The following is a 25,000-nucleotide window of genomic DNA, read 5'->3' as shown; positions in this document are numbered from 1 at the left end:
AGGTGAAGTTATCGCCACTGTCGTCTCCTATTATACCCTATATTTATAAACTATAATAGTATTTATAAGCCGTGTGTAGACTTGATTGACGTGTTGATCGTACTTGTATGTCATTGTGATGTCACATTCACGTGAATCGCGCTTCAGTTGCATTATAGTTCCATTGCAACCGAACTCAGAACAGCTCCTACAGGAAGCCTCGGGTTCAGTACCGCGGTCCGCATGACCGCTTTCACATGACCGATTGTTCATGCGATCAAAACATGCAGTTTTTTTAATGACAACCAAAGATTCACCAAATTTGAGTAAAAATGTAAAACGTTTCATTTTAAAATATATAAACAAACAGGCTCAAATGTGTCAATTCATCATTACTGACATTCTGGTTTTACCCACAAACATGAACTCATGTTGCCTTCATGTTCCTCACAATGAGAGATGCAGAACAATTAATGACACATCCACATTTAACAGATTCAGTCCGTCGGCTTTAACCAGTACAGCTCCTGTAAATGGTCCGCTGTCCCTTTAAGAACCTTTAAGCACATTGTTAAGTGCCAGTATCTCATCTAATCTTACTGAGTTTATAAAGTTGCACGCATCATAAATATAAGTGACCAATAAGACGTCTTTAATGTGTTTTTTCAGTGACCGCACATCACAACAAACAGACCAAACAAATTATATTTAAATAAAACATTAATACTTTATGATCGCATAATGATATTAGTGGGTAAAGTTTAATTTATTTTAATATTTGTGAAATATTCCCAAGAGATCGTTCATACGAGATCCTCTGAAAAGTCGTGACACTGTGCTGAAACACCCCCGCTGTCCAAGTGTCCAAAGCATCTGCCTGTTAAAAACTGTAATATACATTAAACATTTAAAGATCGTAAAGAGTATGTACAGCTTAGTACACTTTAACTGAATGAATCGGACACCTCTGATGTTTTATGCAGTTGTCAGACGGTCCCTTACAAGCACTAGTTCATGAGAGCCATTGAGCGCTTTTAGGCATCATTCTCCAACTTCATCAAGCATTGACCGTTTGAGTTTGGCGTTGTATGCCTGTATGATATATCATATATTCTTACTTTATACTTGAACTGAATTGTGCTAATGAGATGTTGTAAAAGGGTCGCTCCAGCGGGCACAGGTAGGACAAACTGAATATCTTCTGGAGATAAGGAGGAAGTTCAGCGCTAGTTTTGCATCTTTAGACGTGCTAGCTCCAGTTTCAGTTCTACTTAATGTGGATTATACGTGCTGGTGTGTATGTACCATAGACTGTAAAAAAAGATGGCCGACGCCCCTTCGCTCTTTTCCATTGGTGAGAACTGAAGCCGCCAGTGTCCCGATGTGGCGCTGACATCTTGGGACTTGAGTCTGCGCAGTTGCGATTTCGGGACCAGACCTGCGCAGTAGTGAGCAGGAAGTAAAGCCGCTAAATCAAGGCCCCGCCCTCACTCTCGCTGAATCAATCGCAAGCACACGCCCCTTTTGACTTTTGACGGTGTGAAATAATTAATTATAGAAATTTAGATATTAAATTTAAAGCTCCAATCTCCTCAGTCCTCCGAAGATCCCGAAAAAAAGTGCGTTGGTGCTTCAGTGACTACTTCGCTCAGAGAACCTGTCAATCACAGCTGTCAATCATGATGTCACAGCAGCGTTTTTATAGCATCAAATAACTAAAAACAAACTTATTTTGAAAACAAACACTTGAAATGACATCAACGTGATACCGTTGAATAACATGGGGAGGCGGGGCTTATGACGGGGGGGCGATCGAGACGTTTTGGCTTCACTTTTGAGGGTTTGTGCGGCACACTTGGTATGTAGCCTACGTGTAAGTTAGGTTATTTTTACAGTGCAATTTCCCAAGTTATTATCACCAAACCTGCTCTGGATCTGATGTTCTACATTATTGAATGACACTCATTAGAGATTGCTCTTATTACGCAAACATTCATTGTCGGGTTTTCATTTCTGGAACAACATAAAGTACATGCTTGTGTTATTAATAATGAGGTGTATTTTTCCACCGTCTTTTGTTTAATATTTTGCTCTGCAGAAACAAGACAAATGAAACGGCAGCTTGGGTTAAACACGGCCGCACCTGCAACGGCACTTTATTATCAATACACTTAAACACATCAAATCCTTTATAAACGACCCCATTAAAGCCTAAACACAGTGAGAAGGGATACACGAAGCTCACCACATCAACACACTTAATGTTATATAGCGATTAATTCTGGTACTGTGCGGTACGAGCGCAAGAATCAAAAGCAAATGTGCAACTAACCGGGAGAGACAGAATAAAGCTTCAGTGTTGATCCTGCTGCTTCTCTTACGAACACAATGCAAAAGAAGCACTAAATAGTTTACAGGGAACACAAAGTCTTAATGAATCAATCAAATACTTAACACGCACGATCACAAGGGAGAGATTCGCACGTGCTCAATAACAGAGAAGCGAACTGGGGAAAAATTGGGACTTTTGTTGCCGTCTATGAAGAGATTGACTTTCAAATATAAACAAACCCAGAGAAATATTCAGAGCACGTGTCGTCACACCTTAAACGGTTTTCCTTTATCGGGATATCATAAACGGTTCAAGCATAAACCGATTGGCACATGTATATTTTGTGCTGCATATAAACCCCTTGACCGACGTTCTTACTGCCTCATCCAACGTGCGCAAGTGTGTGATGTCAAAAACAGAGAATAATACGTCTCAAATATACGTACGTTGTCAAGATTTATAATGAAGCATATATGTGGTGTTATCAGTGTATGTAAACATGCTCTCAACTAGCCCCAGTCTCTTTTACCGACTGTAATAATCACTAACATCTAAAAGACTGATGAAACGTTCATTAAACTGGGCAATAAATATGTAAGTTAAAAAGGAGCACTATGCATTTCATTGTAGGTAAATGAACAGTGAGTCTGAGAGGGGCAGATGTCGATGTTTCCTAAAGCAGCGTGTTAGTTCGCATCACAGACCGCAAGTCAAGCGTGTCCTGCAGCACATGATCAGTCCCACATGGTCAGAAGTTCTGAGCGCCTTTAAACTGAAAGTCAAACTCACACTTCACCGCACTGATGCTGTCTATGCTCGGCTTGTTTCCCACCTGAGGGTGATTCTTCGCCTGGGGAAAACTTTCTGACCTCGGCAGTTCAGACGCTCCGCTCCCTGCGCCACGACCCTCCTGCAACTCTTTGCTGCTCTTCTTGAAGTCTGGAAAAGTGAATCTCCTCAACAATCTGCTGCTGAGTGCGCTGAACGAGCTGGAGCTCTGTGGTGAGACGGGGACGTCGAGGGTTTCGGTGTTTCGAGGGCTTTTCGACATGGTTTTGCTTTTGTGTAAAGACATCAGGTGACGCGGTGAGGTTCCTGAAGCCAGAGCGCTGGTCGGTAAACTACATCTCTTCTGGTAATAACGGTCATCAAACCGTCTGATGGGTAATTCAAACGGCAATTTCTTGGCTTTTTCAGCTTTATCTAGTTTCTCTTTGCCACTTTTCCCAATTGGAGTCAGCAAAATGCCAAGAGGACCAGTCAGCGTTCCTGATGGAGCAGTTCTTGAAGGTGTTTTGGAGGGTCTAGGTGAGTAAAACACGGGCGTGCTGAGCTCTCTGATCAATGGCGGCAGGTGGCTGTTTGGACAGGTGGACAGTTGTTCTCCATGTTTGGGGCTCGGGGAGAGTTTCTGAGGAGCTTTGGGGGTCAAAACACCAGAGAACACGAGACCTTGAGGAGTTGATGGTGCTGAAGCATCACTTTCCCTCTCATATTCCTCAATAGAGCCCATCGACTGTATCCTGTTGCGTAAAATGAGGGACCTTTTACGACCTAAACTGATGGGAAGTCGTGTGCCATCTTCAGATAAACGCTTTACTTGGGCATTTGGATGGCTCTCCTTGCTTAGAAGATGCTCCAGAAAAGACTCTGAGGACCTCTCCACAATAGCATCGGCATTGACGTTCACAGCAGACAGTTTTTCAGCCAAGACATCCCCATCATGAAGTCTCTTTGAGTTACTCACAAGCGCTTGTAAACAGTCCGTGTGTCCGAGATACTTGGCCACCTCAAAGGCAGAGTTGCCAACTTTGTTTTGCCGGTCTATCTGGAGGCCCAATCTTTTAAAAGCTCGGACCAGAAACTCCACGATGACCGAGTGTCCAGCTACAGCCGCGTACATCAGAGCCGTGTTCCCCCAGGTGTCGGCCGCCTCCGGATCCGCGTTGTTTTTCACCAGGATCTTCACGGCATCCAGGTATCCCATCTCACAGGCGTAACTGAGTGCCGTACGGCCGCTCTCGTCAGGGTGATTCACGTTTGCACCTCTCTGCAGCAGAAGATTCATGAACTTGCTCCTTGCATGAGGATCCTGGAGGAACACGGCCGATATCAGAGGCGTCTGCGCTCCTTCAGTCTTCGAGTCGATGATCTTCCCATCCAGAGCGTCTAGGATGAACCTGGTGAGGTGGACCTTGTCTTTGGAGATGGCGTCCAGGAGGATTTTAGTGTCCGTCTTGGAGCCGCTCCTGTCGGAGAGTTTCAGCATGCTGATGATAAAGATGAGGCTCTCTCCAAAAGCTGGTCATTGAGACCTCCACAAGCTTTATACCGCTGAGGTTTGGAGTTGCCACGACAACACAAATATCATTATGAGACGTTGTTGTTCATAAGTGGCTCAGCATTAATGGAGTGGTTTTAATAAGGGCTTCAGAGAGCTCACCGACTGAATGATGTGAATATATTTGCCAATTACTGCATGTGATTATTTACTGGAACACAGTTGCACAATCACCAGAGACACTGGGGAGATTTAATTCAAGACTTAATGACACAAACACCAAATGCATTCTTTTTGAATGTACTTCTGTCTAAATGACTATGATATTTGATCATAGTCGCTGATATTTCACCGACCATCACACATTTGATGAATTATTGCCTGTGCCACAGTTCCAGCAGAACTCAAAACTGCTGCTGTAACCCCCATTAATCTGGTCTTGATCGTTTAAATTTGAATAATTGCAGGCCAATTTCAGATATCCCGTTCCTAGTAAAAATATTTGAAAAAGTAGTGGCCTCACAATTGCAGTCTTACTTAAATTCTAATGGTCTTTTTGAACCTTTCCAGTCTGGTTTCTGCCCATCACAGCACTGAGACTGCTCTTCTACGTGTGGTTGTTTCTATCACACAAAAAAGAATTTGAACTTCAACAACTACTTAACAAAGAGCTTCAGAATGTGGATAACTGGTTCAAAGTAAATAAACTATCTATAAACACCAGAAAAACAAACTACATAATATTCTGTCCAAAAACAAAACAACTTAATTTCGATGATCTAAATTTCCAGATTAAAATAAACGGAGAGGAACTAAAGAGAGTGAAGACGACTACATTTTTGGGTGTCTTTATAGATGATCACCTAAACTTTAAACACCATATTGAATATCTTGTCAAAAAGCTATCAAAATATGTTGGTCTGTTTTTAAGCTTAGACATCTGCTTCCTCATGCAATATTACTTACTCTTTATAAAACCCTCTTTGAACCCCATTTCAATTATTGTAATATTATATGGTGCAATACTTATTACAATTACTTAAAAAAATTAGAAATTCTGCAAAAAAAATCATTCGTGCCATATCGTGGTCTGATTCCAATGCTCCAACTCGTTCTATTTTTCTTAGGTACGGTATTTTAAGACTAACTGAATATAATATATTTCACAATGCATGTACTATGTATCAGGTGGTCTTTGGATTGAATGGCAGTTTGTGTGAGCTTGTTCCCATCCGCTATCCCCGGCACACTTACCTCACTAGAAACAAGCACATTATTACTGATAAAAACGGAGATTAAAAAGCACTGGTATGAGTGTAGTGTGCCAGGGACCGCGGATTTGGAACGAGCTGGATGAAAATTTGAAAAATTCAAGCTCTTTTTTTTTCTTTTAAAAAAAATCTCAAGAAACAATTATTAAGTTTGTATTCATCTTGTTGATGTATGTACTACTTCTCACTCTGCATGTATGTCAGTGTTACTCTTACAACCTCAAGGTAAACTGTCAACAAAATTGTACTTGTTAAATGGGATCCCCTATTATGTGTTGTTTGAATGTTAGGTATGAAATGTTTTATATGTAGGCCACACATTAATTAATTTATTTATTTTTTTCTTTATTTTTTTGATTGTCATGGCCCGCGAGTATAAGCTTTAGATAGCTTCTTTGGGGATCAGTTAACATGCATGATCAATTCTTTGTTCTTTGTTTTATCTTAAGTGCATATGAATATATGTGTATGTGAATAAAATTCTTCTTCTTCTTCTTCTTCTTCTTCTTCTAATGACATCCTCCTGTCTGTGGAATCTGGGTCTACAAACATCCTAATCCTCCTTGACCTAAGGTCGGTTTTGACACTGTTTGCTATTATATTCTCATCTCTCGCCTCTCTGAAATTGGCATTGCATGTTCAGCTCTATCCTACCTCACTTCTTACCTTCCTGTCAGAGAATATTTCATCACTAAGCACAATTACAAATCTACCCCTGCTCCTCTAACACAAGGTGTTCCCCAGGGTTCAGTCCTTGGACCATTACAGTTTACTATTGACATGCTTCCACTTGGTGACTTCATATGTAAACATGGCCTTTAATTTGATTATGCTGATGACATCTAGATGTACCTCACCAGCATCTTTTCCTGACTCTCTCACTGCATGTATCACAGACTTCAACCTCTGGATGTTCCAGAATGTTCTTAAACTCAATAACAAAACTGAAATATCATTAATTGTCTCACTACTCAAGTAAAAAGAATGGACCTGTGCTTTGATACTGATGGGGTTTATGTTAAGCCCTCCCCTTCTGTCCGTAATCTTGGTGTTTTATTTGACTCCTCCCTCTCTTTTGATTCTCATATTTCCTCTGTAGTTAAAAACTCTTTCTTGCTCTTAAGGAATATTGCACGACTCCGATCTTCACTCACTCTGCTGATGCTGAAACATTGGTACATGCTCTGATCACCTCACGTCTTGATTATTGTAATGCCCTGTTTTATCAGTTTATTCCCCCAAAAATGGCTAGACTACAGTATGATCTGCAGGAGTCCTCACCTTCACAAGGTGCTCTGCCCACATCACCCCTCTTCTGCATGATCTCCACTGCCTACCTGTTGCAACCTGTATTCAATTTAAGATCCTTTTCTTAACATTTAAGGCTTTAAATGGTCTTGCTCCGGTTTATCTGTCTGATCGACAGATAACTTGGTCTCTTAGAGCTTCTGAATTTGGTCTTTTGTCTGTTCTTAGATCTCGAATGTCCACTGTAGCTGAAAGGTCAATCTGTGTTGTCCACTGTAGGTGAAAGGTCATTCTGTGTTGTCCACTGTAGCTGAAAGGTCATTCTGTGTTGTTGTCCACTGTAGCTGAAAGGTCATTCTGTGTTGTCGTCCACTGTAGGTGAAAGGTCAATCTGTGTTGTCCACTGTAGGTGAAAGGTCATTCTGTGTTGTCGTCCACTGTAGCTGAAAGGTCAATCTGTGTTGTCCACTGTAGGTGAAAGGTCGTTCTGTGTTGTTGTCCACTGTAGGTGAAAGGTCAATCTGTGTTGTTGTCCACTGTAGCTGAAAGGTCATTCTGTGTTGTCGTCCACTGTAGGTGAAAGGTCAATCTGTGTTGTCCACTGTAGGTGAAAGGTCATTCTGTGTTGTCGTCCACTGTAGCTGAAAGGTCAATCTGTGTTGTCCACTGTAGGTGAAAGGTCGTTCTGTGTTGTTGTCCACTGTAGGTGAAAGGTCAATCTGTGTTGTCCACTGTAGGTGAAAGGTCATTCTGTGTTGTTGTCCACTGTAGCTGAAAGGTCAATCTGTGTTGTCCACTGTAGCTGAAAGGTCATTCTGTGTTGTCGTCCACTGTAGCTGAAAGGTCATTCTGTGTTGTTGTCCACTGTAGCTGAAAGGTCATTCTGTGTTGTCGTCCACTGTAGCTGAAAGGTCATTCTGTGTTGTCCACTGTAGGTGAAAGGTCGTTCTGTGTTGTTGTCCACTGTAGCTGAAAGGTCATTCTGTGTTGTTGTCCACTGTAGCTGAAAGGTCATTCTGTGTTGTCGTCCACTGTAGCTGAAAGGTCATTCTGTGTTGTCCACTGTAGGTGAAAGGTCGTTCTGTGTTGTCGTCCACTGTAGCTGAAAGGTCATTCTGTGTTGTCCACTGTAGGTGAAAGGTCGTTCTGTGTTGTTGTCCACTGTAGGTGAAAGGTCGTTCTGTGTTGTTGTCCACTGTAGCTGAAAGGTCATTCTGTGTTGTCGTCCACTGTAGGTGAAAGGTCAATCTGTGTTGTCCACTGTAAGTGAAAGGTCGTTCTGTGTTGTTGTCCACTGTAGCTGAAAGGTCATTCTGTGTTGTCCACTGTAGGTGAAAGGTCATTCTGTGTTGTTGTCCACTGTAGGTGAAAGGTCGTTCTGTGTTGTTGTCCACTGTAGGTGAAAGGTCGTTCTGTGTTGTTGTCCACTGTAGCTGAAAGGTCATTCTGTGTTGTCGTCCACTGTAGGTGAAAGGTCAATCTGTGTTGTCCACTGTAGGAGAAAGGTCAATCTGTGTTGTTGTCCACTGTAGGTGAAAGGTCATTCTGTGTTGTTGTCCACTGTAGGTGAAAGGTCAATCTTTGTTGTTGTCCACTGTAGGTGAAAGGTCATTCTGTGTTGTTGTCCACTGTAGGTGAAAGGTCGTTCTGTGTTGTTGTCCACTGTAGGTGAAAGGTCAATCTTTGTTGTTGTCCACTGTAGGTGAAAGGTCATTCTGTGTTGTTGTCCACTGTAGGTGAAAGGTCATTATGTGTTGTTGTCCACTGTAGGTGAAAAGTCAATCTGTGTTATTGTCCACTGTAGGTGAAAGGTCAATCTGTGTTGTTCACTGTAGGTGAAAGGTCATTCTGTGTTGTCCACTGTAGGTGAAAGGTCAATCTGTGTTGTCCACTGTAGCTGAAAGGTCATTCTGTGTTGTTGTCCACTGTAGCTGAAAGGTCATTCTGTGTTGTCCACTGTAGCTGAAAGGTCGTTCTGTGTTGTTGTCCACTGTAGGTGAAAGGTCGTTCTGTGTTGTTGTCCACTGTAGGTGAAAGGTCAATCTGTGTTGTTGTCCACTGTAGGTGAAAGGTCATTCTGTGTTGTCCACTGTAGGTGAAAGGTCAATCTGTGTTGTTGTCCACTGTAGCTGAAAGGTCATTCTGTGTTGTCCACTGTAGGTGAAAGGTCAATCTGTGTTGTCCACTGTAGCTGAAAGTTCATTCTGTGTTGTTGTCCACTGTAGGTGAAAGGTCAATCTGTGTTGTTGTCCACTGTAGCTGAAAGGTCATTCTGTGTTGTTGTCCACTGTAGGTGAAAGGTCATTCTGTGTTGTTGTCCACTGTAGCTGAAAGGTCATTCTGTGTTGTCCACTGTAGGTGAAAGGTCAATCTGTGTTGTCCACTGTAGCTGAAAGTTCATTCTGTGTTGTTGTCCACTGTAGGTGAAAGGTCAATCTGTGTTGTTGTCCACTGTAGCTGAAAGGTCATTCTGTGTTGTTGTCCACTGTAGGTGAAAGGTCAATCTGTGTTGTTGTCCACTGTAGCTGAAAGTTCATTCTGTGTTGTTGTCCACTGTAGGTGAAAGGTCATTCTGTGTTGTTGTCCACTGTAGCTGAAAGGTCATTCTGTGTTGTTGTCCACTGTAGGTGAAAGGTCAATCTGTGTTGTTGTCCACTGTAGGTGAAAGGTCATTCTGTGTTGTTGTCCACTGTAGGTGAAAGGTCAATCTTTGTTGTTGTCCACTGTAGGTGAAAGGTCATTCTGTGTTGTTGTCCACTGTAGGTGAAAGGTCGTTCTGTGTTGTTGTCCACTGTAGGTGAAAGGTCAATCTTTGTTGTTGTCCACTGTAGGTGAAAGGTCATTCTGTGTTGTTGTCCACTGTAGGTGAAAGGTCATTATGTGTTGTTGTCCACTGTAAGTGAAAGGTCGTTCTGTGTTGTTGTCCACTGTAGGTGAAAAGTCAATCTGTGTTATTGTCCACTGTAGGTGAAAGGTCAATCTGTGTTGTCCACTGTAGGTGAAAGGTCATTCTGTGTTGTCCACTGTAGGTGAAAGGTCAATCTGTGTTGTCCACTGTAGCTGAAAGGTCATTCTGTGTTGTTGTCCACTGTAGGTGAAAGGTCATTCTGTGTTGTCCACTGTAGCTGAAAGGTCATTCTGTGTTGTCCACTGTAGGTGAAAGGTCATTCTGTGTTGTCCACTGTAGCTGAAAGGTCAATCTGTGTTGTCCACTGTAGCTGAAAGGTCATTCTGTGTTGTTGTCCACTGTAGGTGAAAGGTCATTCTGTGTTGTCCACTGTAGCTGAAAGGTCGTTCTGTGTTGTTGTCCACTGTAGGTGAAAGGTCGTTCTGTGTTGTTGTCCACTGTAGGTGAAAGGTCAATCTGTGTTGTTGTCCACTGTAGGTGAAAGGTCATTCTGTGTTGTCCACTGTAGGTGAAAGGTCAATCTGTGTTGTTGTCCACTGTAGCTGAAAGGTCATTCTGTGTTGTCCACTGTAGGTGAAAGGTCAATCTGTGTTGTCCACTGTAGCTGAAAGGTCATTCTGTGTTGTTGTCCACTGTAGGTGAAAGGTCGTTCTGTGTTGTTGTCCACTGTAGGTGAAAGATCGTTCTGTGTTGTTGTCCACTGTAGGTGAAAGGTCAATCTGTGTTGTCCACTGTAGGTGAAAGGTCAATCTGTGTTGTTGTCCACTGTAGCTGAAAGGTCAATCTGTGTTGTTGTCCACTGTAGGTGAAAGGTCAATCTGTGTTGTTGTCCACTGTAGCTGAAAGGTCATTCTGTGTTGTTGTCCACTGTAGCTGAAAGGTCAATCTGTGTTGTTGTCCACTGTAGCTGAAAGGTCAATCTGTGTTGTCCACTGTAGCTGAAAGGTCATTCTGTGTTGTTGTCCACTGTAGGTGAAAGGTCATTCTGTGTTGTCCACTGTAGCTGAAAGGTCATTCTGTGTTGTCCACTGTAGGTGAAAGGTCATTCTGTGTTGTCCACTGTAGCTGAAAGGTCAATCTGTGTTGTCCACTGTAGCTGAAAGGTCATTCTGTGTTGTTGTCCACTGTAGGTGAAAGGTCATTCTGTGTTGTCCACTGTAGCTGAAAGGTCGTTCTGTGTTGTTGTCCACTGTAGGTGAAAGGTCGTTCTGTGTTGTTGTCCACTGTAGGTGAAAGGTCAATCTGTGTTGTTGTCCACTGTAGGTGAAAGGTCATTCTGTGTTGTCCACTGTAGGTGAAAGGTCAATCTGTGTTGTTGTCCACTGTAGCTGAAAGGTCATTCTGTGTTGTCCACTGTAGGTGAAAGGTCAATCTGTGTTGTCCACTGTAGCTGAAAGGTCATTCTGTGTTGTTGTCCACTGTAGGTGAAAGGTCGTTCTGTGTTGTTGTCCACTGTAGGTGAAAGATCGTTCTGTGTTGTTGTCCACTGTAGGTGAAAGGTCAATCTGTGTTGTCCACTGTAGGTGAAAGGTCAATCTGTGTTGTTGTCCACTGTAGCTGAAAGGTCAATCTGTGTTGTTGTCCACTGTAGGTGAAAGGTCAATCTGTGTTGTTGTCCACTGTAGCTGAAAGGTCATTCTGTGTTGTTGTCCACTGTAGGTGAAAGGTCAATCTGTGTTGTTGTCCACTGTAGGTGAAAGGTCATTCTGTGTTGTTGTCCACTGTAGCTGAAAGGTCAATCTGTGTTGTTGTCCACTGTAGCTGAAAGGTCATTCTGTGTTGTTGTCCACTGTAGGTGAAAGGTCAATCTGTGTTGTTGTCCACTGTAGGTGAAAGGTCATTCTGTGTTGTTGTCCACTGTAGCTGAAAGGTCAATCTGTGTTGTTGTCCACTGTAGCTGAAAGGTCATTCTGTGTTGTTGTCCACTGTAGGTGAAAGGTCAATCTGTGTTGTTGTCCACTGTAGGTGAAAGGTCATTCTGTGTTGTTGTCCACTGTAGCTGAAAGGTCAATCTGTGTTGTTGTCCACTGTAGCTGAAAGGTCAATCTGTGTTGTTGTCCACTGTAGGTGAAAGGTCAATCTGTGTTGTTGTCCACTGTAGGTGAAAGGTCATTCTGTGTTGTTGTCCACTGTAGCTGAAAGGTCAATCTGTGTTGTTGTCCACTGTAGCTGAAAGGTCATTCTGTGTTGTCCACTGTAGGTGAAAGGTCATTCTGTGTTGTCCACTGTAGGTGAAAGGTCATTCTGTGTCTGGGAATGGTTTGTACCGTACTGAACTGAACTTTGTTCAAGTGTAAATGCTTCTGGATCCGTTACTCACTGCGCTCAGATCAGTTCATCCTGATGGTGGGAAAGCGCTAATACTCAACACGTGTATGCAAACTTAAGACATAAATGCTTGGTCAGCACATTGCAAGCACACAGTATCAACTTAACATGTGTTCTAGTGTAACTGTGTCATTAACAAACTTCACAGAATCACCTTTGACCTCAAGCTGATGCTGAGAAGTCTTCACAGGGTTTATTTGCCTCACATTTACGCATTTGGCAGACGTTTTTATCCAAAGTGACTTACAGTGCACTTATTACAGGGACAATCCCCCCGGAGCAACCTGGAGTTAAGTGTCTTACTCAAGGGCACAATGGTGGTGACTGTGGGGATCAAACCAGCAACCTTCTGAGTACCAATGTATTGTACAGAGCACTTATTACAGGGACAATCCCCCTGGAGCAACCTGGAGTTAAGAGTCTTACTCAAGGACACAATGGTGGTGACTGTGGGGATCAAACCAGTGACCTTCTGAGTACCAATGTATTATACAGAGCACTTATTACAGGGACAATCCCCCCCGGAGCAACCTGGAGTTAAGTGCCTTACTCAAGGACACAATGGTGGTGACTGTGGGGATCAAACCAGTGACCTTCTGAGTACCAATGTATTATACAGAGCACTTATTACAGGGACAATCCCCCCCGGAGCAACCTGGAGTTAAGAGTCTTACTCAAGGACACAATGGTGGTGACTGTGGGGATCAAACCAGTGACCTTCTGAGTACCAATGTATTATACAGAGCACTTATTACAGGGACAATCCCCCCGGAGCAACCTGGAGTTAAGAGTCTTACTCAAGGACACAATGGTGGTGACTGTGGGGATCAAACCAGTGACCTTCTGAGTACCAATGTATTATACAGAGCACTTATTACAGGGACAATCCCCCCGGAGCAACCTGGAGTTAAGTGCCTTACTCAAGGACACAATGGTGGTGACTGTGGGGATCAGACCAGCAACCTTCTGAGTACCAATGTATCATACAGAGCCCTTATTACAGGGACAATCCCCCCGGAGCAACCTGGAGTTAAGTGTCTTACTCAAGGACACAATGGTGGTGACTGTGGGGATCAAACCAGCAACCTTCTGATTACCAGTTATGTGCTTTAGTCCACTACACCACCCCCAGTCCATAAAGAAGTAAACCTTGTACTTGCTTTGTGTAGAACATCATCTGCAAGTAAGCCAGACAGGAAATCTTTGAGGCATGCTCTACATAAATAAAACAAATGTGTTTATAGATTTCATTGTTGATTATGAGAACATTTTCTAGCAGGAAACTGTAAAAAAATAAAAAAATAAAATTATTATAATAAAATAACATCCCAACAGATGCTAAACTTGTATTGAACAACAGTAAAGTTTGTTATAGATGCTTTAATTTCAATTTGGTTTTCTGGACCAAATGAATGAATAGAACTTCTGTTTGTCCAAACTGACACTTATCCATGATTTCAGTTCTTTAATCTTCCCGTTCTGTCAAAATGACGGATAATGATCATTTGCAGCGCAATCTGTGAACAGCCCCTCGCGCAGGCCTCTGATTCGGCAGTTGAGCAGGCCTGGTGTAGAATTACTCATCTAAAACTGATGAACTAAATCAATCTCGCAGTTCACGAGACTTCACAGGAAACACGAGCTCAAAGACACGTTCATAAATGAATAAAGCGTTTTTAAACCCCTGAATGATGCAATCGAGTCGCTGTCACTCACACTACATATTTCAATAGTTTTACTTTAAATATTTTGTGTCTATATAATCAACAACTTCAAATCAATGGTTGTATATTTTTTTATTGTTATATATTAGATGATGTCATTGGCAATGCTTCATGGGATGGTCGTTTATAACCTCATTAAAGACAGTTTTCAAATAGTTATATATTTATTTCACTTCAAATCAAAGCGTGTGATGTTGTGATTCCCCTCGGAGCTGATTGGTTTGGTTCATGGTGCACAACACTTATGACATTTGAATAAAACATGAATGGGACAATATAAGTGAGTGAGTCCTCTTGTGCAGCATAGTTACATTTAGATTAACGCAGGGATGTAATCGTGTACTGTACCTTTAAATTTGTGCAATGCAAAAATATGAATTCAGCATAAAACTCAAACGTCACATCATCTCTCGATTTTAAGAGATTCTTGACACAATAAATGATTTTCATTTTAACACCTGGGATCGTTTATTGGTACACATACTATAAAACAGTATTAAAGTAGCAGATAACAACAGGATTTCTTTTGTTTTAGTGTTTCATTGCTTGAAGTTTGACAAATACGATATAAATACAAAAGCACTCAGCGTGATGCATTAAGCTACAGACTACAGCAGACAGACAGAAACATGAGATTCAGAGCGACAGTTCTGCAAAAAGAATCCGCAGACAGAAAACATTCAGCTAGTGCAAAAAGCGTCTAAGAAACAAAACGCAGTCTTAAAGTATTCGCCGTATTTAATCATATACTTTTCTATATTTATACATGTATCTGTATATAAATAACCCTTATGTTGGCATTAGTATAATAATGTGATGTCCGATCATATTGTGGCACGTTTGTAGCTGATGGAGTTTCCGCTAGTCATGTGATCACCAGCAAACACTTGAAAACATGAACGTAAAGAAGCAAAAACACAATATACATATGATCCCAAAACCCTCAAACGTTCGGTCAATATGAGCACATTTAACCCAGAATATACAATAAACTCTTTCTTTTAACAAGTACCAATAGCTTACTTCTAAAAAATAAAAGGAATAAAACCCAAAATGCAACAGAAGTTCAGTGTGAGACATGTTGACGTGTCCAGCTGCACAAGGTCTTTGTTTATAGCACCGTACAGTACAGGACCTGAAGGACACAGGTGTGACGCTTCGCTACTTCCTGCACCTGTCCCGCTCAATACTCCTCATGCACTAACACACCAACTGTCTTCAAACAGGTCCAGTGCAGCGCTGTGATTGAATGACCCTGACGGAGGGCCGTTCAGCGTTTTAAAAAGTTCCACTTCTAAAATACAAACGCATGATGCGCATCTATCTTAAAAACAAGTGAACAGATGATAAAAGCGACTGCTTGAGAAGGACATCGGCGATGACGTTTGGTTTCATTCACACTCGCTCTACATTCGTCCTGTACAGAGATAAGCTAGCGCTCCGCTACATATTCAAAGATCGTCTCTACACATATAAAGTGCTCCGGACACGTTCAGTTGAGAGAAGTTGACAGACTTCTGAGCGCTAGACACGCTGATGTGCTCACTATGTAGGGGACGTGACGGCGGCTGTGCTTCATAGAAATCCGGGGGGTGTTCAAAGCTCGTTTACAGCAGAGTGGGCAGAGCTACGGCTGGGATTGGCTGGGCACAGCTGCAGTGGTGGGCGGGGCTAGAGCTGAGGGGGCGGGGTTACAGACATACAGACTGCAGGGGTGAGGAGTGTGACAGACACGTTGAGTGCAGTGATGTGGATTTATGGGGGTTTCGTTTGGTTGTGTTGGCGAGGTGGCGTTCGCTCTTTCTCTCGTGTCAGGTGACAGGTGAAGGCGTTACACCACCGTGGCTGGTCTGCGGTCCATCTCCTCCTCCAGCTTCACCATCTTCTGCATGTCCTTGGCCTGGAGAAACACACACACATCAGGGACTTTATGATTTACTCAGCAGAGTTTCATTTCTCTGAGGTCGCCGCTGTTCATACAGAACGTTCAGTATATTTATTTACATTCAGTCTCTCGTGAAGGTTATATTCTGCTCACATACAGTATGAAGAAATTCTCTTTCAGCGAATGCTTTAATTATATGCGGATCCTTTTAACTTGGTAAATTATGGGAGTATTAATTTGACTACATGTATTTCATAAACACATCTGATGTCGTGATATTGCATATATTCTATTGCACTCACAGAACTGAGCAAGAGCTTTAGGCACTGGTGAAACATGTTGCATTGTGGGATGTCTTCAAATATAATGACATAAACAGTTTTAATTTGTCACTTAATGTCACACAAAGTCCCGTAAATATAAACAAGCTCAATCAATATTCAGTGTGACCACCTTCACCTTTAAAACAGCCCCAATTCTCCTAAATACCCCTGAACACAGTTCCTCTGTCTCTTATATAATCTCAGACTGACCCGATGTTCAGTGCGGGCACTGTGGGGGCACTGTGGGGCAATGCCATCCCTGTTCTTCTTTTCTAATCTTTTCTGTTTGCAAAAGCAATGTTTGTGAGTCTAACATTTATATTTCCTACTGACACACTAAAGCTGAAGATATAAATAACGCCACTTTTCCACGTTACGGTTCGACTCGACGCGCTTTACTTCTCTGAGCTTGCTTTTCCACTGCTGTTTAGTGCCGCCTCAATGTGGGCGGGATTATAGGCTGATCGCCATAGTTACGCCGCCTCTACTGCCGTGACATCATCTTAAACGCGACACAAAACAATAAACAATAACATGAGCGCTAGCTGTTAGCCGCTAGCTCATTGTGCTGCATAAAGCAGTTGCTGATGGTGATTTTACACGAGTGTAACAGTTAAATTGGTTGTTTTAGAAGCTTTCATGCAGAATATAGAGTTAACGTAACAAAACGTCCCATCCTCCATCGTGACTCCAACAACGCCGTGACCGAGTCCAGCGCGCTCTCCCTCCCATTGCTCGCCGGTCTAGATAGCGTCCATTTGGTCGAACCACTTCCACTTTTCCTTGATGGTTCTGTCGTCACTTTTAAGTGTTTGTAACTTTTCCCTTCACTGTTGGGAGGTCCGGTGGTATCCGTGTGCGGCCGACTGCTGAGACACTTCCTGAAAGACTTCATCGTTTCACGTTGTTTCGTTCGACGCTAACGAGAGGAACATCTGCACCTCGTTTATTGACCATGGCTTGGTTTAGCTCACAGCCATTTCTGTTTACAATTCGAAAGTCGTGTTAACAAATGATACCGCTATCACTGTTGCTAACTCTAAAACTAGCGTGTTGATGTCGCGTGTCGCAAATCCAGTGACGCCGGTAGTTACGATTCTCTCCGACCAATCAGTGATCTGCAGGGTTTCACGTTTAGTATCGGCTCGGCTCGCTTGGAGCCTCAACCGAGGTGGTACTAAAAAAAGTACCAGGTACCAGGAACTATCCACAGTGGAAACCCCAAAAAAGCGAGCAAAGTCCAGTCGAGTTGTACCGCGCAGTGGAAAAGCCCCATAAATAACCATTTAACACAAATGCTTTTGTGAAACATCTTATGTGCCTAACACTTTTGCACAGTACTGTATATTCATATGTTTATTGTTTACATGCTAATGTGTACTATTTACAAGTATTTCATTGATATGTAGAACAAGTGTTAAAGCGGTACTGTCTCTTTAAGAAGTGTTTGTTTTGCTAGCGCATCTGTGTTACGAGTGATTGAAATGAAATGTTTCTATTTGTTGTTTTTGATCAATAACTAAATCATATTTAAAGAGACATTATTCAATGACAAATGGATGGTGTGGATCTCATCTTTGGACAATCATTACACAGAACGAGTCAAACTGAACGTTTACTCTCAAGAGCTCGCTGTTCTGCATCACTATAATACTGACACAGTGTTGATGTGAACGTTCCTTTAGTCACATATGTGAGTGCTTATTCAAACACTTTGACTCTTAGAGTTTGACTGATGATGATGATGATGATGATAATGACACATCTATATGTGAGTTTAGTGCAGTCAGCACATTATATCTTACTGACGCAAATGACCGACGGGTATCATGAGACAATCATTGTGCTTCAGATTCATTAATGATTCTTTTAGTGTGTCTAATGATTGATTCAGTGACTGAGTGAGTCATTCGAAAAACTCCAACCGATAATAAGAGAATAAGAGAAACTGGAACACTCAGCGGCCAACGGATCAGGAAGCCACACCCTAAAGGTGAAAGAGCCAATCACCTTTCAGATACAGATATCGCCTGTCAATCAACTCGACAACGCATTAGCTACACAAGCCGGGAATATTGTGTGTTTTTAGCGTAATCTGAGGAAAAGAAGCACAATGTACGATTCCAATGTTTTCAGATTTTACTGCTGATTTAACAAATGTTCATTGATTATAATCTTGATCAAGTAGATACAAGCTGTACGGTCATGCCGCTTCTAATGTTCTAATGTTAGCGAGAGACCGCACACATCACAAAACTCGCCGGTGTGTTCCTGACTCGAGGAATCGGTCTCAAGGAAGTCCTGTATTATACTGTTAGAAATCTCCGTTATTCACATCCAATGAAAAGCACTGAGAGATGTAAACGTAGCGAAATCAGCGCTAACAAATGAAAACAGATTAGCGTGGATGTGCTCAACAACACAACAGACTGGAACAGAACGCCGTGCTCTCCAGACACGCTCGAGACGGGACGCTGTTCAGCGTAATGTACAGAACACAAATAATATAACCAGCACGAAATATCTCACAAGACAAAAGCTTCTGAGCTGGAGAAAGTTGTGGAGTGTTGTGTGATTGAACACACCTGAGAGAAGAAGACAGGTATGACACGATTAATAAGAGAACACTGGAAAGACACAACAGAGATACGACTGAGCCTACCTTGAGTCGGACACTTTGCATGGTGTGATTTCAAAAGCTGTTCAAAGAAAAGCAAATCAAATATAAATGAATGACTTCAGACGTCATGTACACAAAATATAATCATGAAGGAAAAACACACAAATGAAATCATGAGTGAAATCACGACACGGTCAGGATTCTGGTAAGGGTTAACTTCATGTAAACACACAGACATCGCTCATATTTCACCTGCTCGTTACATTTCTCCAGTTTCTCCAGCTGTTCTCGCTGGTTTTTCTGTAGCTGCTCCATCTCTTTCGCCTGTTTCATCGCCAACTGTGAGACGAAATATGGTAAAAACGTTCAAGACACAATTAAAAACACATTAATGCATTCTGAGCCAATTAATAAACACAATATTATTTTCTCCCCAATCTGGAATGCCCAATTCCCAAAGCGCTTTGAGTCCTCGTGGTGGTGTAGTGACTCGCCTCAATCCGTGTGGCGGAGGACGAATCTCAGTTGCCTCCACGTCTGAGACATCAATCCGCACATCTTATCATGTGACTTGTTGAGCGTGTTACCATGGAGACGAAGTGCGCATGGAGGCTTCACAATATTCTCCGCGGCATCCACGCACAACTCACCACACGCCCCACCGAGAGCGAGAACCACATTATAGTGACCACGAGGAGGTTACCCCATGTGACTCTACCCTCCCTAGCAACCGACCAATTTTTTTACCCCATGTGACTCTACCCTCCCTAGCAACCGGCCAATTTGGTTAACCCATATGACTCTACCCTCCCAAGTAACCGGCCAATTTGGTTACCCACGTGACACTACCCTCCCTAGCAACCGGGCCAATTTGGTTACTCCATGTGACTCTACCCTCCCTAGCAACCGGCCAATTTTGTTACCCCATGTGACTCTACGATCCTTAGCAACCGGGCCAATTTGGTTACCCCATGTGACTCTACCCTCCCTAGCAACCGGGCCAATTTGGTTATTCCATGTGACTCTACCCTCCCTAGCAACCGGCCAATTTGGTTACCCCATGTGACTCTACCCTCCCTAGCAACCAGGCCAATTTGGTTACCCCATGTGACTCTACCCTCCCTAGCAACCGGGCCAATTTGGTTATTCCATGTGACTCTACCCTCCCTAGCAACCGGCCAATTTGGTTACCCCATGTGACTCTACCCTCCCTAGCAACCGGGCCAATTTGGTTACCCCATGTGCCTCTACCTTCCCTAGCAACTGTCCAATTTGGTTAACCCATGTGACTCTACCCTCCCTAGCAACCGTCCAATTTGGTTAACCCATGTGACTCTACCCTCCCTAGCAACCGGGCCAATTTGGTTGCTAAGGAGACCTGGCTGGAGTCACTCAGCACGCCCTGGATTCAAACTCACGACTCCAGGTGTGATAGTCAGCGTCAATACTCACTGAGATACACAGACTCCCCGATTAAGACAATATTTTTCTCAAAATGTTTCTTAATTTTATACTGAAATCACTGAGCATATGTTTCTTCTCAATCTTCTCAAACACTTTTATACACGTTTGAATCGGTCTGAAACCGTCTGAATAAACTACAAACCCTTTTTCTCTCTTCAAGAAACTTTTTAGTGTTACTGCTGTTCAGCTCGCGAACTCTCCTGCAAAACAAAGCGCAACACGCGTGTTAATAATCTTGTCTCTTCATGCATGTTTGAAACAGAGAAGAATGCGTCACCTCTCGCGCTCGGCTTTATTTTTGATGGTCTTGTCTTGACTGATGGCTTTGCTGTTCTCCATCGATGACTTCGCCTGATTCGCCTTCATTTCTTTGCTTTGCCTGTCGATGAATCACAATACAGATATTAAAACTGGAGAATCAGTCCTGCGGTTTACACAGACGCTCAGTTTCTAGAATAAAGCGTGTGAGTAGCGTTCACACAGACAGATGTGACGAGATGTGGAATGATTGTACATGAAATATGTCAAAAGTAGGCGGTCAATTAACAAAATCATTCAATTGAATTACACGACATGCTGAATAATTAATCGAATTAAATCACAATTACCACTGGCCTACTCTTCAGTCGAGTTTAGGGGCTGTTCACACATCTTTTAAAAACGCAGCTCACTTTTCTCATTCCCTCGACAGAACCAACAGCAAATGCTTCTGTGTAGTAGAACACACACTTCTGTTGCTTTGAGATTCATACATTAGAGGGCCAAGTGCTCAGTGTGTAGTGCAATGGTGGGAATGGTGGTGGCGTAGTGGCTAAAGCACAGGGCTGTTAATCAGAAGGTTGCTGGTTCGATCACCACAGCCACCACCATTGTGTCCTTGAGCAAGGCACTTAACTCCAGGTTGCTCCGGGGGGATTGTCCCAGTAATAATTGCACTGTAAGTCGCTTTGGATAAAAAGCGTCTGCCAAATGCATAAATGTAAATGTAAATGTAGTGCATGAGTTGAGACTAAAGCAAATAAAGCACAGCTGTCATTCACAGTCCTGCATCATAAAGAGCGTTCACATTGAAAGGCGTTTATCTGCATAATGAATAAAGACTCTTGTGTAAAAACAGAGACTCATGTAACATTAATGTCCAGTTAATTACGCTGCTGCGTATCTTCTATGATAATGAGGGTGCAGGACTACAGCGATGGACACATCAGCATCATAAAGACACACATGAACAGAATATATTTAATATCACTCATGTGACCATGAGTGTGTAACACACATCACAGTATGTGGAGCGCTCAACACACTGCGTCGTACTCTTTGTGTGGCGTACTCTCTCTGTGTGGTGCACTCTCTGTCGCGTACTCTCTCTGTGTGGTGCACTCTCTGTCGCGTACTCTCTCTGTGTGGTGCACTCTCTGTCGCGTACTCTCTCTGTGTGGTGCACTCTCTGTGTGGTGCACTCTCTGTCGCGTACTCTCTCTGTGTGGTGCACTCTCTGTCGCGTACTCTCTGTCGCGTACTCTCTCTGTGTGGTGCACTCTCTGTGTGGTGCACTCTCTGTCGCGTACTCTCTCTGTGTGGTGCACTCTCTGTCGCGTACTCTCTCTGTGTGGTGCACTCTCTGTCGCGTACTCTCTCTGTGTGGTGCACTCTCTGTCGCGTACTCTCTCTGTGTGGTGCACTCTCTGTCGCGTACTCTCTCTGTGTGGTGCACTCTCTGTGTGGTGCACTCTCTGTCGCGTACTCTCTCTGTGTGGTGCACTCTCTGTCGCGTACTCTCTGTCGCGTGCTTTCTCTGTGTGGTGCACTCTCTGTGTGGTGCACTCTCTGTCGCAGTACTCTCTCGTGTGGTGCACTCTCTGTCGCAGTACTCTCTCTGTGTGGTGCACTCTCTGTCGCTGCTCTCTCTGTGTGGTGCACTCTCTGTGTGGTGCACTCTCTGTCGCGTACTCTCTCTGTGTGGTGCACTCTCTGTCGCGTACTCTCTGTCGCGTACTCTCTCTGTGTGGTGCACTCTCTGTCGCGTACTCTCTCTGTGTGGTGCACTCTCTGTCGCGTACTCTCTCTGTGTGGTGCACTCTCTGTCGCGTACTCTCTCTGTGTGGTGCACTCTCTGTGTGGTGCACTCTCTGTCGCGTACTCTCTCTGTGTGGTGCACTCTCTGTCGCGTACTCTCTGTCGCGTACTCTCTCTGTGTGGCGCACTCTCTGTCGCGTACTCTCTGTCGCGTACTCTCTCTGTGTGGCGCACTCTCTGTCGCGTACTCTCTGTCGCGTACTCTCTCTGTGTGGTGCACTCTCTGTCGCGTACTCTCTGTCGCGTACTCTCTCTGTGTGGCGCACTCTCTGTCGCGTACTCTCTGTCGCGTACTCTCTCTGTGTGGTGCACTCTCTGTCGCGTACTCTCTCTGTGTGGTGCACTCTCTGTCGTGCACTCTCTGTGTGGCGCACTCTCTGTCGCGTACTCTCTCTGTGTGGCGCACTCTCTGTCGCGTACTCTCTCTGTGTGGTGCACTCTCTGTCGCGTACTCTCTCTGTGTGGTGCACTCTCTGTCGCGTACTCTCTCTGTGTGGCGCACTCTCTGTCGCGTACTCTCTGTCGCGTACTCTCTCTGTGTGGCGCACTCTCTGTCGCGTACTCTCTGTCGCGTACTCTCTCTGTGTGGTGCACTCTCTGTCGCGTACTCTCTGTCGCGTACTCTCTCTGTGTGGCGCACTCTCTGTCGCGTACTCTCTGTCGCGTACTCTCTCTGTGTGGCGCACTCTCTGTCGCGTACTCTCTGTCGCGTACTCTCTGTGTGGTGCACTCTCTGTCGCGTACTCTCTGTCGCGTACTCTCTCTGTGTGGCGCACTCTCTGTCGCGTGACTCTCTGTCGCGTACTCTCTCTGTGTGGTGCACTCTCTGTCGCGTACTCTCTGTCGCGTACTCTCTCTGTGTGGTGCACTCTCTGTCGCGTACTCTCTGTCGCGTACTCTCTCTGTGTGGTGCACTCTCTGTCGCGTACTCTCTGTCGCGTACTCTCTCTGTGTGGTGCACTCTCTGTCGCGTACTCTCTCTGTGTGGTGCACTCTCTGTCGCGCATCTCTCTGTGTGGTGCACTCTCTGTCGCGTACTCTCTCTGTGTGGCGCACTCTCTGTCATGACTCTCTGTCGCGTACTCTCTCTGTGTGGTGCACTCTCTGTCGCGTACTCTCTGTCGCGACTCTCTCTGTGTGGTGCACTCTCTGTCGCGTGACTCTCTGTGTGGTGCACTCTCTGTCGCATACTCTCTGTGTGGTGCACTCTCTGTCGCGTACTCTCTGTCGCGTACTCTCTCTGTGTGGCGCACTCTCTGTCGCGTACTCTCTGTCGCGCACTCTCTCTGTGTGGTGCACTCTCTGTCGCGTACTCTCTGTCGCGTACTCTCTCTGTGTGGCGCACTCTCTGTGGCTTTTACAGCATCAGTATTGTGATGGATTCACATTTAAAACAAGAATGGAATATAAAGTGTTTGAGTTGATTAATATAAGCAGCATTATCAGGGCTCATTGAAAAAGACTCAACTTCCTCCAGCACATGATTTGAGTACGTCTATGAACGATCTGACGAAGACATTTTGATGCATCGGTTAGAGAATTTAAGAATCGATTATCATTATATATTAATACCCCATTGCATCAGGGAACATTCACAATTACTGTAAGTGTGATTGCGGTGTCACTTGAGGAGCGCGACGTCTCGTGTTTCTCACCGTTCATGCACGACTTTCAGTTGAAGCGTCTGTTGTTCCTGAACGCTGGCCAGCAGCTTGCGCAGGACGTCACACTGTTGAGTCACATGACCGTCCTTCATTTCCTGTTCCTCTGTAGTGTGCGTGTTGATCATCTCTGACCACTCTTTAGTGTGCTGCGCTACGATGTCCTTCACCTGACAGAACACACTTTAACATTAGATATAAAACTAACACAAGTCTTGTCCTAAAATCATCTCTGTTTGATATTTACTTGTATTTCAAATATCATTTAATTAGGGTTAAAAGCACAAATCTTTTCGTTAATGTGCTTTAATTCATTCTTTTCTGAGCTGTAAAGTGTGTAAATCTTCTTTAGTGGTGCGAGTATATTTCAAGCCGGATAAATGTGTAATTATTCATCGCTGGCGTAATTCTTGTGTTTTTCTTGCACGTATCAAGAGAAAGTTCAAATTATTATTGGATAGAAATTTGACTATTGCTTTTAAATATGCAGAGACAAATTACAATTCTGTCACAAATGCAGCTGATTGAGCTTGAACTGAACAATACTGAAGCATCATGGGAAGGTTTTCTATCGTACCTTCTCTTTATGATCTGTCGTCAGTGTTTCCACTTTTATCACCATTTCCTTCTTTAACTCAGAACAGTTATTTTCTCTGAAATACAGAATATGATGAAATAACATCTGAGACACACACACACACACACATACACACACACAGATACAGGTTTTATTACCCTTTCTTCTTGATGGCTTTCTCTAGAAGTTTCTCCAGTGTGAATTTCTCCTTGTCGTGTTGTGCGATCATTTTATCCACCTGAGTGCAGTGAGACTTCTGCATGGCGTTGTGTTCCTAAAAACACCAGATACACACCACGAGACGATCAGCTACACAAACATCA

General features: G+C 43.6%; 1 protein-coding gene across 1 annotated transcript in view; it reads right to left on the bottom strand.

The window, feature by feature from the left end:
• Positions 1–14,143: 14,143 nt before the first annotated feature.
• LOC127624090 (1-phosphatidylinositol 4,5-bisphosphate phosphodiesterase beta-4-like) overlaps positions 14,144–25,000 on the bottom strand; it is an 82,161-nt gene continuing 71,304 nt past the window's right edge. Inside the window, 8 exon segments of the mRNA XM_052098739.1 lie at positions 14,144–15,971; positions 18,942–18,978; positions 19,152–19,238; positions 20,506–20,563; positions 20,641–20,742; positions 24,095–24,270; positions 24,678–24,753; positions 24,836–24,951. Coding sequence (XP_051954699.1) covers positions 15,883–15,971; positions 18,942–18,978; positions 19,152–19,238; positions 20,506–20,563; positions 20,641–20,742; positions 24,095–24,270; positions 24,678–24,753; positions 24,836–24,951 — 741 coding nt within the window. The 3' untranslated portion in view covers positions 14,144–15,882.

The sequence above is a fragment of the Xyrauchen texanus genome, chromosome 30 (genome assembly GCF_025860055.1).
Source record: "Xyrauchen texanus isolate HMW12.3.18 chromosome 30, RBS_HiC_50CHRs, whole genome shotgun sequence".
NCBI lineage: Eukaryota > Metazoa > Chordata > Actinopteri > Cypriniformes > Catostomidae > Xyrauchen > Xyrauchen texanus.
The sequence above is the reverse complement of the archived record's forward strand: the minus strand, read 5'-3'. Positions and strand labels throughout refer to the sequence as shown.